Source organism: Gymnoscopelus braueri (assembly GCF_963280865.1).
Source record: "Gymnoscopelus braueri genome assembly, chromosome: 20".
Taxonomy (NCBI): domain Eukaryota; kingdom Metazoa; phylum Chordata; class Actinopteri; order Myctophiformes; family Myctophidae; genus Gymnoscopelus; species Gymnoscopelus braueri.
The window spans coordinates 3,918,989-3,933,965 of record NC_137622.1 but is presented as its reverse complement, the minus strand read 5'-3'; the positions used below and the strand labels follow the sequence as shown (position 1 = coordinate 3,933,965).

Here is a 14,977-nt window from a genome sequence, read left to right as displayed (position 1 = left end):
GTATATACACTATATGCAAGACGTAGTAAACAGTTCGAGGGGAAAGTAATTAAAGTAGTTTTCAGTATAGGTTTAGTTGTTGAAGAGTTTGTTGTTTTCAGGGCTGTCCCTTTGCTTGCTTTCCAGCAGCTCCACAGACAGACACAGCCCTCTCCAGCATGACGTCATGACGTGACGTCATGTCACAGTCAGCCCGCCGTCCGTCGCAAACAAACGCAACATTTTTGCAATTTTGACATTGACAAAAAGATTGTCGATGTCTCATTAATATTTTTTGCGTTGTTTATTTTGGCCATTTTTCATTTATGTTTATTACAATAACAATAAAATAAAAAGGTAATACAAAGTGAGACTGTGCGTCCTAATGTTTTCAATTAAAGAACCACTTCACCATCTTCATATAATTGGTCCTCACTGACCTCCATGATAAAATGGTAAAAGAAAATCTACTCTGTGTCTCATAGGAGGGCTGTGGACACTTCAGAAACCCGCCTACCAGTGACATCATCGTTAGGCAGAATAATTTTTTCAAACAAGATTTCAAAAATGTAATTTAGATTTGTATTAACGCGAGAACGATGGCTTATTATAGCATGCTAACTTTCCAGGAATAGAAATCCTGCAGTTTCTATATTAGCTTGGATTCCCCATCGATGATGTCACTGGTAGGCCGGCGGGTTTCTGAACTGTCCACAGCCCTCTGAGACACAGACCAATTATATAAAGATAGGTTAAAATGGGTGAAGTCGTCCTTTAAGTTATTTTCTATTTATTTGTGTTGGGAGATTTTTGTTGTGTGTATAAATGTGTGTGTGTGTGTGTGTGTGTGTGTGTGTGTGTGTGTGTGTGTGTGTGTGTGTGTGTGTGTGTGTGTGTGTGTGTGCGTGCGTGCGTGCGTGCGTGCGTGCGTGCGTGCGTGCGTGCGTGCGTGCGTGTGTGTGCAATGTTTTCTTTTTCCCTCCCAATTTCAACAAAGTCTGGCACACAGTTGCCTCTCTCTCTCTCTCTCTCTCTCTCTCTCTCTCTCTCTCTCTCTCTCTCTGTCTGTCTGTCTGTCTGTCTGTCTGTCTGTCTGTCATTCTCCCAACCCAGAAACATAAGTCTTATGATGTTAGCCACTTAAGCCCTACTTGTTTAACAGCGAAAATAGCCAATCTACAAGCTCAACACATTGCATTGAGACATATGGCAACATTAATTGTAGATCTCCTATTTCCCAAAAACTTTGAAAGAGGTTGAGACAATTTTGGAAAAACTATACACTTTTGCCAATAATGACAATTAAGCAGGCCAAGTTTGAAGCCGGTCGGTCAGTTCTCGAAATACACAAGGAACACACACACACACACACACACACACACACACACACACACACACACACACACACACACACACACACACACACACACACACACACACACACACACACACACACACACACACACACACACACACACACTGTGATTGATTGATTAAATACTTTATTAACAGTTTGCAAAAAGTACAGAGGTACAGTTATACAATAATGCTAAAAGGATAACACAAAAAGCCCTGAGGGCTTGTTTCCATTGTGGTCCAATGTATTCAATCCATCAAGACATATAGGCAATAGAAGTATATAAAGTATATTTCTTTTGGCAAGCTAGAAGACTTGTCTAGGTCTAGTTGCAAATTGTAGACAGGTGCTCTTTTATTGTGGTTTTGAAGGAGGGTAGGGACAAGGGAGTCACAGTTGTTGATGGGTGGTGGTAGGGAATTTTACATTTTGGCATAATAGAAATTCATTCCCATGTTTGTGCAGAATCTGGGGGGAATGAGACCAGTTGAGCCCCCTCTCCCTCTGGTGTTGTGCCTGTGGGCGTTTCTCACTCTTTTGAAGTAGTTTGACAAGTACATAGGTCCATACATTTATTTACAGTATAGGTAGATAGATGGTTGTGAGTATACTGTTAGTAAGATGATTAGATAATTGATTGTCAAAAAAAAGAGAGATCCACATGGGAACAGTGTAGCTCCCATGTGGATCTCGGACTTGATGTGTCAGTCTATGATGTCAATTTGGGCAAGGTTTTAAGCCTGATTTGAGCCCAATTGACTTCCATTATATAATTAAAGTGACATATTTCAAAATATATGAAACATCTGTGGAGGTACTTGGCATAAGACATTTAGTGCCGATCTTGGTCCAGCAGTATCTGAGATTAGCTCCCGAAAAACAGACACATGCACACAGACGGACAGAACCTCTTATAGTAGACTAGCCCCTCCTAACAGAGCCACAATAAAAAAATATTATCTAGGAGTATGAGTTGGCCCCAAACCAATCCCTAACAGATGTTTAACCACTTAAACCCCAACATCGGTATTGTGGGGAAAGCTTTCGCTGAAAATAGCAGATCGACAAGCTCACAACGCGATGCGCTTCGTCGCATTGTGAGCTTGTCGATCGGCTATTTTCAGCTAAAGCTTTCCCCACAATAACGGAAAACCGAAAAGACACTAGTATTGAGCCCTGACGGACTCCGGTTACCCATATCGGGTTTACGTGGTTAAACACTGTCAACAACTCAGTGTTAATTGAACTCTGAGAGTGTACAGATGGAACCAAATGGACCTGTAACCTGACGTTGGGAACCAATGCAATAGAGTTCAACTCTGGATTATGTATGGGTCAGAATATGATTGTGGTTGATAAGCTTGGCCTGTCGAGAAGATGTTTGTTCGCCTAACCACTCCTCACAAGCTGGAGCTGTCGCCCCACAGAGCCTGCCGCTCCTGCAATTTGCGTCTCTTCCGCACCTCTTTGTCCATTGCCACCAGCTTCTCACGCACCTGGGCTATGCAGTTCCCCGGAATTGTGATGCCAACTTGCTTGTTATGCTGTTTGGTTTTGAGGCGAACTATCTGCAGGATGCTGGAGCTGTTGATGCCGGAGACCACGTCGGCCACACGATTCCACACATGCAGCAGAGTGCCGCACAGCATGTGGTACTGACGGATGCGAACGCCGTACATACAGTGTTGTCCCTGTTCAATGTTCTTGCATCTCCCACTCCAGTTGGCATGGCTACACTTCTCAAAGGAGAAGTTGAACTGGTTCTCCCAGCTTGCCTTTGCCTGGTCTGGAGTCACCTTGTGATAACGTTGCAGCAGGCTGTCTAGGTTCTCAGGGAGGGCCTGCTTGCCAATGTTGGGCTTGTACACCACAAAGTACTTACCGTGACCCCCTGGGCTCTGCTTAGCTAGCAGTACACATGGCTGCTTACCTCGTAGCTTGTGAGATAAGTAGAATCCCTCATCAGGGCAGCTGACTTTCTTTAACTTTTCACAGGCCTCTTCCCATTGCATACCTCTATCCACGCAGAGCCTATACAAAACAACCTGTCCGTCCTGAGGGTATCCTGTTGTCAGGAAAGTCTCCTGTTTCTCCTCGTAGATCTCATTATTACCAGGGGCAAGGTCTAGGATTCCCATGTCGAAATTGCCCTCCTTCTTTTCCTTCTCGATTAGGTAGTCAAAGTTGTCAGTAAAGTACTGGAAGAGATGGTTCTGCTTGTGGACTTCCAGGCCCAGTATCCGGTTCAAGAACTTTGTGACGTTGCAGTGTTTCACAGTATCGATCTCAAAGCTAGACCCCATACAAAAGATGCCTACATCCATCAGACCACTCTTCATGTCACTGAAGAACTGGGCCTCATCCCCAGGGTAGCCTTTCGGAAGGTCTACCTTGTTCTCTATGTGACCCAGGATTGCTTTGGTTATTGTATCCAGAGCCTTGGTACCATGCTTGTTCACAAAGTTGTAGTTAATTAGGTTGCTGGACTCAGTGGCTCTTCTATCCCCATGGGTCAACGCACCCAGACTCTCTAATCTCTTGGCCACGATGGAGGCAAAGCGTCTCTCCCCAGCCAGCTCAGAGATGAGGAAGACATACTCCGGGGGAATTACCTGATTGGACCGATGTGTGCGACCAAACTGCTGTATAGCTCGGTCTGCACTCCAGGGCAGCTCCAAGGTCATGTGGACCCTGCGCCTCTGGTTCTTCACCCTCTTATCTGCCTGCAGCGAGATACCAGAGCTGGCTGCCTCAGAAATGATGGCCACTAACTTCTCTCCACTCATAAAGCGGTCTTTTTCCTTGATGTTGATGAACTCGATGGTGTGGCCCTGCTCGGCCCGCGACTCGTAGTGTACGCTGCCATCGGGCCGCCGCACCACACGACCCTTGCGGCTCGTCATCTCTGAGACTTTCTCTGGTCCTCCGAACTTGTCAATGAGCTCGTCCAGTGTGTTGAGAGGTAGGTATTGTCCCAGTTCGGATATCTTGTAGAGAAGGCTCTGCTTCATCTCCCCTATCCTGGCTGTTTTGCAGTTAGTGTGGTTATGGAACATGACATAATCGTGGCTTAGCAGGGAGTCTGGTGAGGAGCTGGAGTACATGTCCATGCTGTCCAAGTCACTGCTACTGTTGTCGTAGTTTCTGATGATGTCCACTGTGTACTTAGCTCGCTTGGGCTGGCCGCCCTGTGACTTATGTTTTCTCTTATTTCCTGTCCTCATTGTCTCAGAGGGAAAATGATTCATGACCAGGGCTTGGAAAACACCCTCTGCAAGTGAGACAAATCTGTTGACGTGGCCTTCATTCTCATTCAGGACTTTTCTGGTGCGGGCCTCCCCTGTGGACTGCAGTCCTATGACTATGCACTTCCCAGCCTCCAGCTCTTTCTGGGCCAATTCCACCAGATAGTCGACCTTGGCTGCGATGCAGAGGTATTTGAAGAAGCGCTGGTGGGACGACCAGAAATGTGCCCACAGATGCCTCCTGTTCGCCAGATGCAGCTCGTCTGCTGCACACGTGAAAATCTGCAGAGCCTCCACCCACAGTTGGCAAGCTTTGTTGTAGACCAGTTTAAAGTCATCGTCCAGGCTGATCTCCTTGACATGAAATGACACCCCTGAGAAGCTCAGTTGCCTGGCGATGTACATGCCACTCAATTTCATATCCATGGCAACAATCTCCATTGCACCGACACCCTTATTCTCGATGGCGTACAGGAAGTCATCAAATGTTTTAAAGGGTGTGCCATCTCCCCAGATCCCCAGGCGGCTCATATAGATCATGTTCTTTGGCTCAGAGGCACCTGTGGCACTGGCATAGACCACTCTGGCCCGTGGCAGCTTGTTCTGCAAGTCTAGCACAGCCTTGGCCATCTTAGCCTTAAACATATTCTTCATCCAGGCATTCTTTGCTTTGTGGCATTCATCAAAAACAATGACTCCATCGAAATCTGCCGTGCACCAGTCCAGAATTTGTTTGATCCTGGTCCGGTGCTGCCCTCCTGCCTGGCTCTCTCCAATCAGCGCAGCATAGGTCACAAACAGGACTCCTTCTGAGGCAGCTATGTCTCCATACTTAATCTTGCTCAAGGCATAAACAGGAATATTGGATGCGTCTATGTCTTTGAGATCTCTCTCTGCATCGAATTTCAGGTCATTGGATACACTGAACCATAATGTCTTCTTCCTTCCCTTCAGGTAGTTCTCCAGTATTATTCCAGCAATGGTGCGTCCCTTCCCCACACCCGCACCATCTCCGATAAGGAAGCCTGCTCTCTGGTTGTTGAGGAGGATCCTCTCGTGTTGTTGGCAGGCATAGATGATGGATTCAAGCTGCAGTGCTGACAACTGGCCACTGTTGATGATGGATTCTGGTATGGAGACATTGTAGGTGATGTCCGGTGGAGGGACACTGGATAGTGTGTTGGTCTCTACCACTATGTCTGGATGGGAGATTCCTATGGTGGATTTGGAAGGTTTATAGTCAGCATAAATGTCTACATGTCCCAGCTCTATCTCTGCATCCTTCTCCTCCTCCTCCTCCTCCTCCTCCTCCTCTTCCTCTGCAGGGGAGCTTTGTATCTTTTTATTTTTGTTACTCTGAAAGATTCTGCCACCATTAAGCTCTAGCTGGCTCTGTGCTGAGGTGCTAGTGGTACTGTTTATGTCCCAGTGGTTGGGCACCGTGGCCAGGCTGTCGACCTCCTGGGCACCAGGGTTGATGTCGACATAGGGGAATCCCGAGTACCTGGTGCTGCTGCTGGCCCAGTGGTATTTCTGCTGGTTTCCAGATTGCATAGTGTATGTGGGTGCCAACTTTGTTCTCTGAGCCTGGAATCCTGCTAGAGGTGGGGTGCTGATCATGGCATCAACCTTGGTGCCCGTGTAGGGGAATCCGAAGTACCTGGTGCTGCTGCTGTTCCAGCAGTATTGCTGCTGGTTTCCAGATTGCATAGTGTATGTGGGTGCCAACTTTGTTCTCTGAGCCTGGAATCCTGCTAGAGGTGGGGTGCTGATCATGGCATCAACCTTGGTGCCCGTGTAGGGGAATCCGAAGTACCTGGTGCTGCTGCTGTTCCAGCAGTATTGCTGCTGGTTTCCAGATTGCATAGTGTATGTGGGTGCCAACTTTGTTCTCTGAGCCTGGAATCCTGCTAGGGGTGGGGTGCTGATCATGGCAGAAATATCCTCCAAACTTGCTAAATTCTGAAACCTCCTGCTACCATTCAGATGTAGTTGGCTCTGTGCTGGTGCTCTGGTGGTGGAAGTGCTGTTTACGACCCAGAAGGTTGGCGCCGTGGCCATGCTGTCTCTACTACTGAAGGTCTGGGCGGGAACACTGGTGTTAGAGTTATATTGCCAGTACATTGGTACACTGCTGCATGCAGCCTGCTGAGGGAAGGGTACACAATCATTAGACAAAGTGTACATTCTCTCCATAATGAGCAAGTGTGATGCTTACTTATATATTCTTAATCCAGGATCCTCTCAAACACACACAATGTGACACAAATATTCACATTAATCTCTTCTCTATTATTTGTATGGAAATGAGTTAAAGCTTTGATTGCCTTATATGTCTCTGTTAATGCATGAATGCAATCAGAGTTGGAAACTATCTCCTGATTGCTAACCATTATAAGGTGAACCAGCTGTGCGAACGTTTATATTTAGGTTGTGACGTCAGACGTCGTAGTTCCAAACTCACGTTGTGATTGGCTGAGAGAGATATCAATCAATTCTCCAAATATGGAAATACAAACAGAGCCATAGAACAGAGCGCACGTTTATTGTAACCTGTATCCTAGCAACGGCCGCCGCCACAATGAGGCTAGTTGTCGCTTGCATCCTAATGATCATAATAAATATCAATGAGGGGAAATGGGGGGCGGGGACACTATAGGTCACATTCGGCAATTTCGGCTATGTTTAGTTTTCCCATTGGTTCTGACTAACAACATTCAGTCAGTGGCGAAGAAGTGCCACTCTTCGCCATGCTGACTGAATGTTGTTAAATAGCCTTGGGCTGGGCTGATCTTTATAGAGTATTAGCCTTGGATCAACTATCATATGTATTTTAGTCTGACTTTTACTTTCGTAGTCGATAAAATACATCTAGTCTTGATCCAAGCAATGGTGGTACTCACATTTTGTACTTAAGTAAAAGTATCAATACTGCAATGTAGAAGTGCAAAAGTATCGGTAATTCGGTATCAAAATGTACTTAAAGTACCAAAAGTAGAAAGTACATATGCAAGGTCCCATTTCACAAGTTTTCAAATGTATAAAAATCTTTTTAAAATAGCAGATCTACAAGCTCTCAATGCATTACAATGCATGTGAGCTTGTAGATCGGCTATTTTCAAATGGCCGAAATAGGTGTGTGTTTTGTAATAATAATCTAAATTTACAAAATAACAAAACGTTTTCAAATAATTTTAGTTGAGTAAAAGTACAATATTTGCCTCTGAGATGTAGTGAAGGAATAAGTACTGAAAATTATAAAAATAAATAAAGATGAAACGGACGCAATAATAATTACTTCCAAATACCCATCATGTAAACGCGCATTCGCTTGTTGTTCTCAGTGCCACCAGTGACCAGACGATGGCGCCACATAATCTGTTTTCAATGGGCTGCGAATAGAAATACATTTGAACCTCAGCTGGCGACCCATAATGTACTTAACATCCACGATAATAAATCACAAGAGTACTTAGAATACATAATAGTTTACAGGTATTACGTGTATGTATATTATTTAATTATTATTTAATTTTGCAGTGGCTCTCACTCTCTCTCTCTCGCTCTCTCTCTCTCGCTCTCGCTCTCCCTTTAAAGGTGCTGTGCTGTAAGTGATTCATTCACTCATTCATTTATTTTAGGCTATTTATTTGTTTAAATAAGTGTTAAATAGATCTATATTCTGGTGGTAATCATTGAGTGTTCAGTAACAGGGGTCTCCCTGTTTCTCCAGCTATTTAGTAAGCAGAACATCCCTTTTCAGGTTGGGATACCAAGTTAATCCAAGCAGGATAGAGAACCCATGGCATACAGGATACAGCAGGATTGAAGTGATGAAACAAAAAATATGAAAACAACACTGGAACTGGATGTTGGAACACTAACATGTAAGCTGATACATGGATTCTCACTCATGATTGGATGATTGTGTCCCAAACTGAAAATATATGTTCTGTTTACTAAAGAGATGGAGAGATGGGTAGACCCCTGTTAATGAACTAACACACTATCTGAGTAAAGCTTAAACTTTTTTAATGACTTTATAATTTGCTTTTAAGGACCTGCCATGGACCTAGCAATGAGACCAGAAAATCTCCTGTTATGATTTAATATGTTATAAGCATCTGGTGTTTCCTGACCTGTACATACAAAGCCAAAATGAACACAAGACAGCATCATGACAGAAAAGACAAATGAGTTGCATTGTTTGTTTGTTTGGGGGGAGGGGGTGGGGATCTTGAGTACTCCTGGTCAAATATTACTTTACTTTTTGAAAGTTGATCTGTCAAATTTGTAAGTAAGTGAAAATACTGGAGTACATGCATTTCAAAATATTGAAGTATTCAAAAGTACAAATTACAAAGTACATTTTCTTTTTAATATCAATGTCATATGTTGTATTGAAATGTAGACATTTCTATACAAGCACATCAAAAATAGAAAATATCATTAATAGCGAAAATCTACAAGCTCACAATACATGATTGTGGAACAGCCTGCCCCTCCACATCCGATCCCCCCAATTGATCGGGGTTTTCAAGGCCAAACTCAAAACTCGTATTTTTTCCCTCGCTTTTAATAGCATCTAATTTACATGGTTTGCTTTTATCTTACTCCATTCATAATTATGTCTATGTACGTATTATTTATGTACCTATAGCCTATATGTAATTTCCATTTATACATATTTCTCCTTCCCTCTTTTATGTTGTCTTTTAAAGTGTTTTCCTTTGTTGCTCTTAAATGTTTTGTGAACTTGCTCTGTTGTTTTTGCATTGATGTTTTTGAATTTTCCTGTACAGCACTTTGGTTCAGCTTGCCTGTTTGTAAATGTGCTATATAAATAAAGCTTGATTTGATTTGATGATTGGCATGTGGGTGGACGCCACAGAAAATGTCACAGAAAATGAAAAGAACGTCACAAATCGTAACATTGGGATTTTATTGGCCAAGGTTCGCTTGATGTGTCATAGTAATTTCTTTGAACATTTGTGCATATAATTACATGCCCAACGTTAAAGATATTCTACATCAGCAATACATCAAAATATCATTTGTAAGTGCCTTACTATAGTAACTACTGCATAGTCACATCACCATTTTAGTGGCCTAATTATGAAACAAATAACACTAGGCCAATATTTATCCTTAAAAAAACAAGGGAACCAGAAGACCTGGTACTGCCAGACCCCTAGTGGTTGAAAGATCAGAGCACTACGTCACGCTAAGCTTGGCCAATCAAAAAGAGGACAGAAGACAGACCTCTTTTATGCCCATGTATGGACGAAAACGTTTGGAGATGGGGACCGACAAAGCCTCATGGACAGAATCAAAAATAGGACAGAAGACAGACCTCTTTTATGCCCATGTATGGACGAAAACGTTTGGAGATGGGGACCGACAAAGCCTCATGTAGGCCCGACCCCCTGGGTCTGGCAATTATTGTATTCACAAGCAATAAATACATGTTTGTTTCGTATTACCTATGAAATGTTTACTATGTTACCACAAAATGGACTGAAATAAACTAAACTATAAAACTAAACTAAAATATTAAATACTAAAATACTGCATATTCCAAGCACTACCACAAGTCCTCCGGATGCAGAAGGCCATTATTGCATCTGTTTGAGCATGTCCTATAACAACACCATGTCCTTGTACATCTTCTCGAAGGCAGAGTTCAGAAACAACGAGGATTCCTTGAAAATTTGAACTATTTTAGTTAATCGTTACAAAAATGTGATGATGCTTCCTGTGGTCATAGTAATCGAAACAACCAAGATTCAAGATTTTTATTGTTACTTAAATATGAGTAGGCCTACACACATGTAGAATTATTTGGTTTTGGTTCGTCATCACTCAAAAAAAGAAAAGGAAATCTGGGGTTGAAAAAAATGGTCTCACACTTCATCATGCTTCTCCATTGCCTATAAAACTGAAATAATAAAACGCCTTGACCAAAACGTGGCAAAATTGACTGGAAAAATGTCAACACATATTCGAGGCGGCAGCGCAGTAACTCTTACAAAATAGGGAATTCAGCTGGGGACCCCCTGAACCCCCCTGCGGTGGCTGTGGTCACATGGGTTTAGTGTAACCGAAGACTCCCACAGGGAAATGCTTGACATGTGTCGGCCACTGGGTGGCTAGCTGGAAAAACTTGACATCGTTCCACTCGACTCCGTCGATAATCACTCTCAGCATGGTGTGCTGATGCTTGGCTGTGCAGACCAACCTACTAATTCCATCGATCACTTGGCTCTTAGAGTTCAGCTCTTTATCCTTGAGCTTCTTGCTGAGGAAAATCACTTTCTTGTTCTTGGTGACCACAGTCATAGTCATGCTGGGAGGGGGGAGTTCGCCACAGCCGGTGCCGGCGCAGGACAGTCGGCTGACTTGGAGAGAGCGGAAGTTTCCCTTCAGGGTGTTTTTCCGCACGTCTCTCTTCTCCCCCTCCTTCTTCTTCTCGGGGCTCTGCCACATCCAGTAGTCCACCTGGAGCCCCATCACCTCACCACCGGTGCATGGACAACCGGGTCCAGAGAGGCCGGTGGAGATAGAAGGGGACTGAGAAGGTGGACTCCCTATCTCTTTACCAGCCAATGGGGGGGTGCTACTGCCCCCCATGGCATCGTCCGAGTCCACTGAGGTTGAGAGGCTGTGCTCCACGATACCAACCATCACAGCATCAACAAATGGCACAAATTCCTGACAGGAGTCATCATCATGGCTCTTCTGTTTGTAGGTGAGCATGGCTTCTGAGATGGGGAAATGGTGGGACAAGTTGGCACCGGCCAGATACTCAACTACTCGCCCTGCTACATCGATGTTAACTGAGGTGGGCCGGTCCGTCCTACGGAACAGCTCCCTCCATGCTGTGTCCATGAAGATGCTGTTGAATCTGCTGTCAAAGGAGGCCATGTACTTTGCCAAGGGGTTAGAACCAATGGGGATGACCAGGAAGACGATGTAGCTGAGCCAGTCAGGTGTCTTGTTGGCCAGCTGCTCCACGAAAAACCTCAGGATGGTGCTCAGGTAGCTCTGGTCCCCCACCACCGCCACCTTGATGGTGGGCAGGGCCTCCACATGGCAGTTACAGAATCTCTGGATGCGGGTGACAATAGTGTTGAAAGCAGCCTGCACATCGGCAGCAGAGCAGGTGGATACGATGGGCTGTTCCTGTTCATGGAGCACCTCCGCTACATACTGTCCTTGCCATTCCATGGTGTTGACGAGGATGATGCTCTCTGGCAAGCACTCATCAGAGATGAGGATCTGATTCAGCTGGTCGTATACAGACATCCTGGGAACCTGTGCTCTGGAGTCTGAAGAGCACGCGCTGTCCACACTGCTGCTGGATGTGCTGTGGGGCAATCGCTGAAACTTGTTCTCCACTTTGCTGGGACACATGGGGTTTTGGGACTCTGTCTTGAGTGTGCCCACTGTGGTGTCGGCCAGCAGTTCGGTAATGACATCCCAGCTGCTGCTCACCTCCTCGGACACCGTACCAACATCATCCATCTCCGTCTCCACAACAGGTGTGTCTACAACTCTGTCATCTTGATAATTGTCCCCTTGCACTTTAAATTTGTCAACAGACAGAAACTCTCCACTAGGGAAGGACAGTTTTCTTTCTTGGATCTTTTGGCTGTGTACACGTCCAATCTCTGTATGGGAGCTGGAGTGGGACATAGCTTCAAAAAACGGCTTGAGTTGTGGCCTGGGCATGCTGATGATACTCTCATTGTCCTCCATCTCTGATCCACTATCGCTCTGGTTGTATGCCTCCAGGCTGTGGTACAACAAATCCAGGTCCTCCTCCACCTCCTGAGTCTGGTTTACCGGGTCCAAGTCCAGGACCCCGTCAGTTACCTTGAACTTCTTCAGCAAGGCCACAAACTTCTGCTTGAAGTTTGGGTGCCTGGTCATAGGAGTGGTACGGCTCATTTTCCTTCTCACTCTTTTCCTGACCAAATCGTCATATAGATCACTGGCTTCCTGCTCTGACATATAACTGTCATCATCTTCCTCTGAACAGGTAGACATGTAAAGGGGGCGATCTGTGGTTTTGGTCTTGCGTCTGGCCCGGCCGCTACTGTCCTCATGGTCGATGGGCTGGCTGGACAGAGAGCACACAGTTATCTCCGCCACACGCACTGGCGGATCCTTCACCCTGCTATATAGATCAATGTGTTCTCTGTCTGTCGGGTGTTGCATCACATCTGTCATATTAATGACTCCTTCAGCCAAAGTCTTGTAGCCCAGGATGGTGTGGTGCTTGTAACGCTTTCTTCGCTGCAGCATGATCTGGAGTCGGTTGGCCCTCTTCAGAAAATGGGGATACTGTAAGGAGAGGTGAAGCTCCAGATCAGTCTCCATTGGGCCACTAGGTGGGAGAACATACTCGTGTGATCTCAGGAGCCTTTTGTAACCCTGTATTTTCACAGCTATAGACAGGGAGTTGAGTTCTTTATCCATTTCTTTCAGGACAACGAGTTTCTTCAACGTGAGACTGCAAAGCCTTGGAACACAGCTTGGGGATGATCGGTCTAACTCCCAGGTTGCGATGATGTTCATAGGCACAGGCGCCGTGCCAGAGCTCGAACCCAGGACACCAGCCCCGGTGACCGCTCCTGTCGGGAGGGTGATCGGTGCTGGTCCACTGCCACCGCTGCTTGGGTTCAGGAAACCGGACCGAATGCCTGGTCTATCTACAGCAGCCGCCGCCATCATCACCTCAACTAACTGCCTGGAGGGAGCTTGAGCTATCTAACTATCGGTGCGGGAGCTACCTCTCTCTCTCTATCCGTAACTGATGAGGAGAGTGACTGCACTTGTCCTTTCTTTACTGTGTCAACTGATGTCACGATGACATAACCGTATATGGTTCTCATTACAGCTGCGCCCAAATATGTTGTATTTGATCTAATCTAACTGTGTCAGTATGATGTCAGATTCAAACGATTCAGGTGGCTCCATATGGAGTCAACCATGACCATATATGGAGCTCCGGGTTGACCATTATGTCAGAATATGGAGTACACGAGGTCGCTCACTCAAACATCTTGCATGGCGATCTAACGTGAAATCCTCTCAAACATTCATACTACTTTGTGAGTGTGTGCGTGCGTGCATGTCCCTTTTATGCCCTATATGGAGATCCCTGAACTTTCCCAAGCTGATTGGCTGAAATACTTACCCATATATGGAGATCCCTGAACTCTCCCACGTTGGTCTGTCATCCATAGGACATCATAGTACTGATGTCATAGATTGGCCTCCAAAGTACTCTGATAACGTGTTTTGCAACTAAGTACCCTGACAACGGGTAATGACATCATAGTAGCGTACCCAGTACCAGATGAAAACTAATACTGCACTAGTATCTTACTACAAATGTCTCTGTCCGTCCGTCTGTGTGTGCGTCTGTAGTTCACGTATCGCGAGAACAGTTCAACCAACCGATTCAAATTTGGCACATGCGTCGCAGATGACCTGAGGGAGTGCCGTACCCGGTGTCGAGTCGGTCGGATAGGCGGTTGTTCAGGACCGCCGATCTGACTGATAGGCCCAAATATAGGTAGGCATACTATATGGAGATCTGTTTGTCCAGAATCACCGATCCGACCGATATGCCGCATGCCCATATGTGGGACCGACCGACTCGGCGTGCGTGTCACCGAGGACCCGAGGACATAATGCCCCAACTGGGAAGTCGGTTGGATCAGCGGATCTACGAAGTAAATCTATAAAACCGTAAATCGCCATATGGAGTATGCCGATGTCATCAATATGACGTCATAGACTGGCCTTAGACACCATATTTGGGCATGCCTGACACGGAACTCCATATATGGGCATAACGGAGACACACACACACACATACATAAATCTCCATAAATGGGCATAAAAGGGACACAGACAGACAGACAGACAAACAGGTACAACGGGTACTCTGACAACGAGTATGGCATAACGGGGTAGGGCATGCATTAATGCATGCCCTATGCATGCCCTAACCCTACCCCAACTTGCATAGTTCCCGATCATTCCTGAGTAAGCCGGTGATGAATTCCAGGAATCTTTATCTTTGTGTCTCTTTATGCCCAAATATGGACATGACTGATGTCATAGTGCATAGATGACTGTCATAGACTGGCCTTCAAGTACCCTGATAATGGGTACCGCACTAGTGATTAGAATGCAAAGTACACAAAAACTAGCCTCACTAACAATTGTTGCTAGGATGCAGGTATGGTAAACAAGGTGCACTCTGAGTCGTATATTTCCATATTTGGAGACATTGACCATGTCACCACGGCCAATATAAATGCTTGTGCTGCTGGGAAAGAGTCTAGGAAGGGAGGAAAACAAAGTCAGAGGATTGTGATAA

The 14,977-nt window shown here is 45.4% G+C and overlaps 3 protein-coding genes across 3 annotated transcripts in view; 1 reads left to right on the top strand and 2 right to left on the bottom strand.

Annotated features, from left to right (window-relative positions):
* The window catches only part of LOC308076156 (nocturnin-like), a 459,509-nt gene that overhangs the window by 42,074 nt on the left and 402,458 nt on the right, over window positions 1–14,977 (top strand). The window lies entirely within an intron of this gene.
* LOC308076400 (protein strawberry notch homolog 2-like) lies at window positions 2,737–7,185 on the bottom strand (the record flags this gene model as incomplete). Its single annotated transcript, XM_080416634.1, is given in 4 exon segments — window positions 2,737–5,900; window positions 6,467–6,486; window positions 6,488–6,726; window positions 7,135–7,185. Coding segments are annotated over 4 exon segments (3,474 nt in total).
* On the bottom strand, window positions 10,663–13,317 carry LOC308075468 (phosphofurin acidic cluster sorting protein 2-like; the record flags this gene model as incomplete). The annotated part of the gene is made up of 1 exon (XM_080415372.1): window positions 10,663–13,317. The coding sequence occupies one exon, from the start codon at window positions 13,315–13,317 to the stop codon at window positions 10,663–10,665; it is 2,655 nt and encodes an 884-aa protein (XP_080271498.1).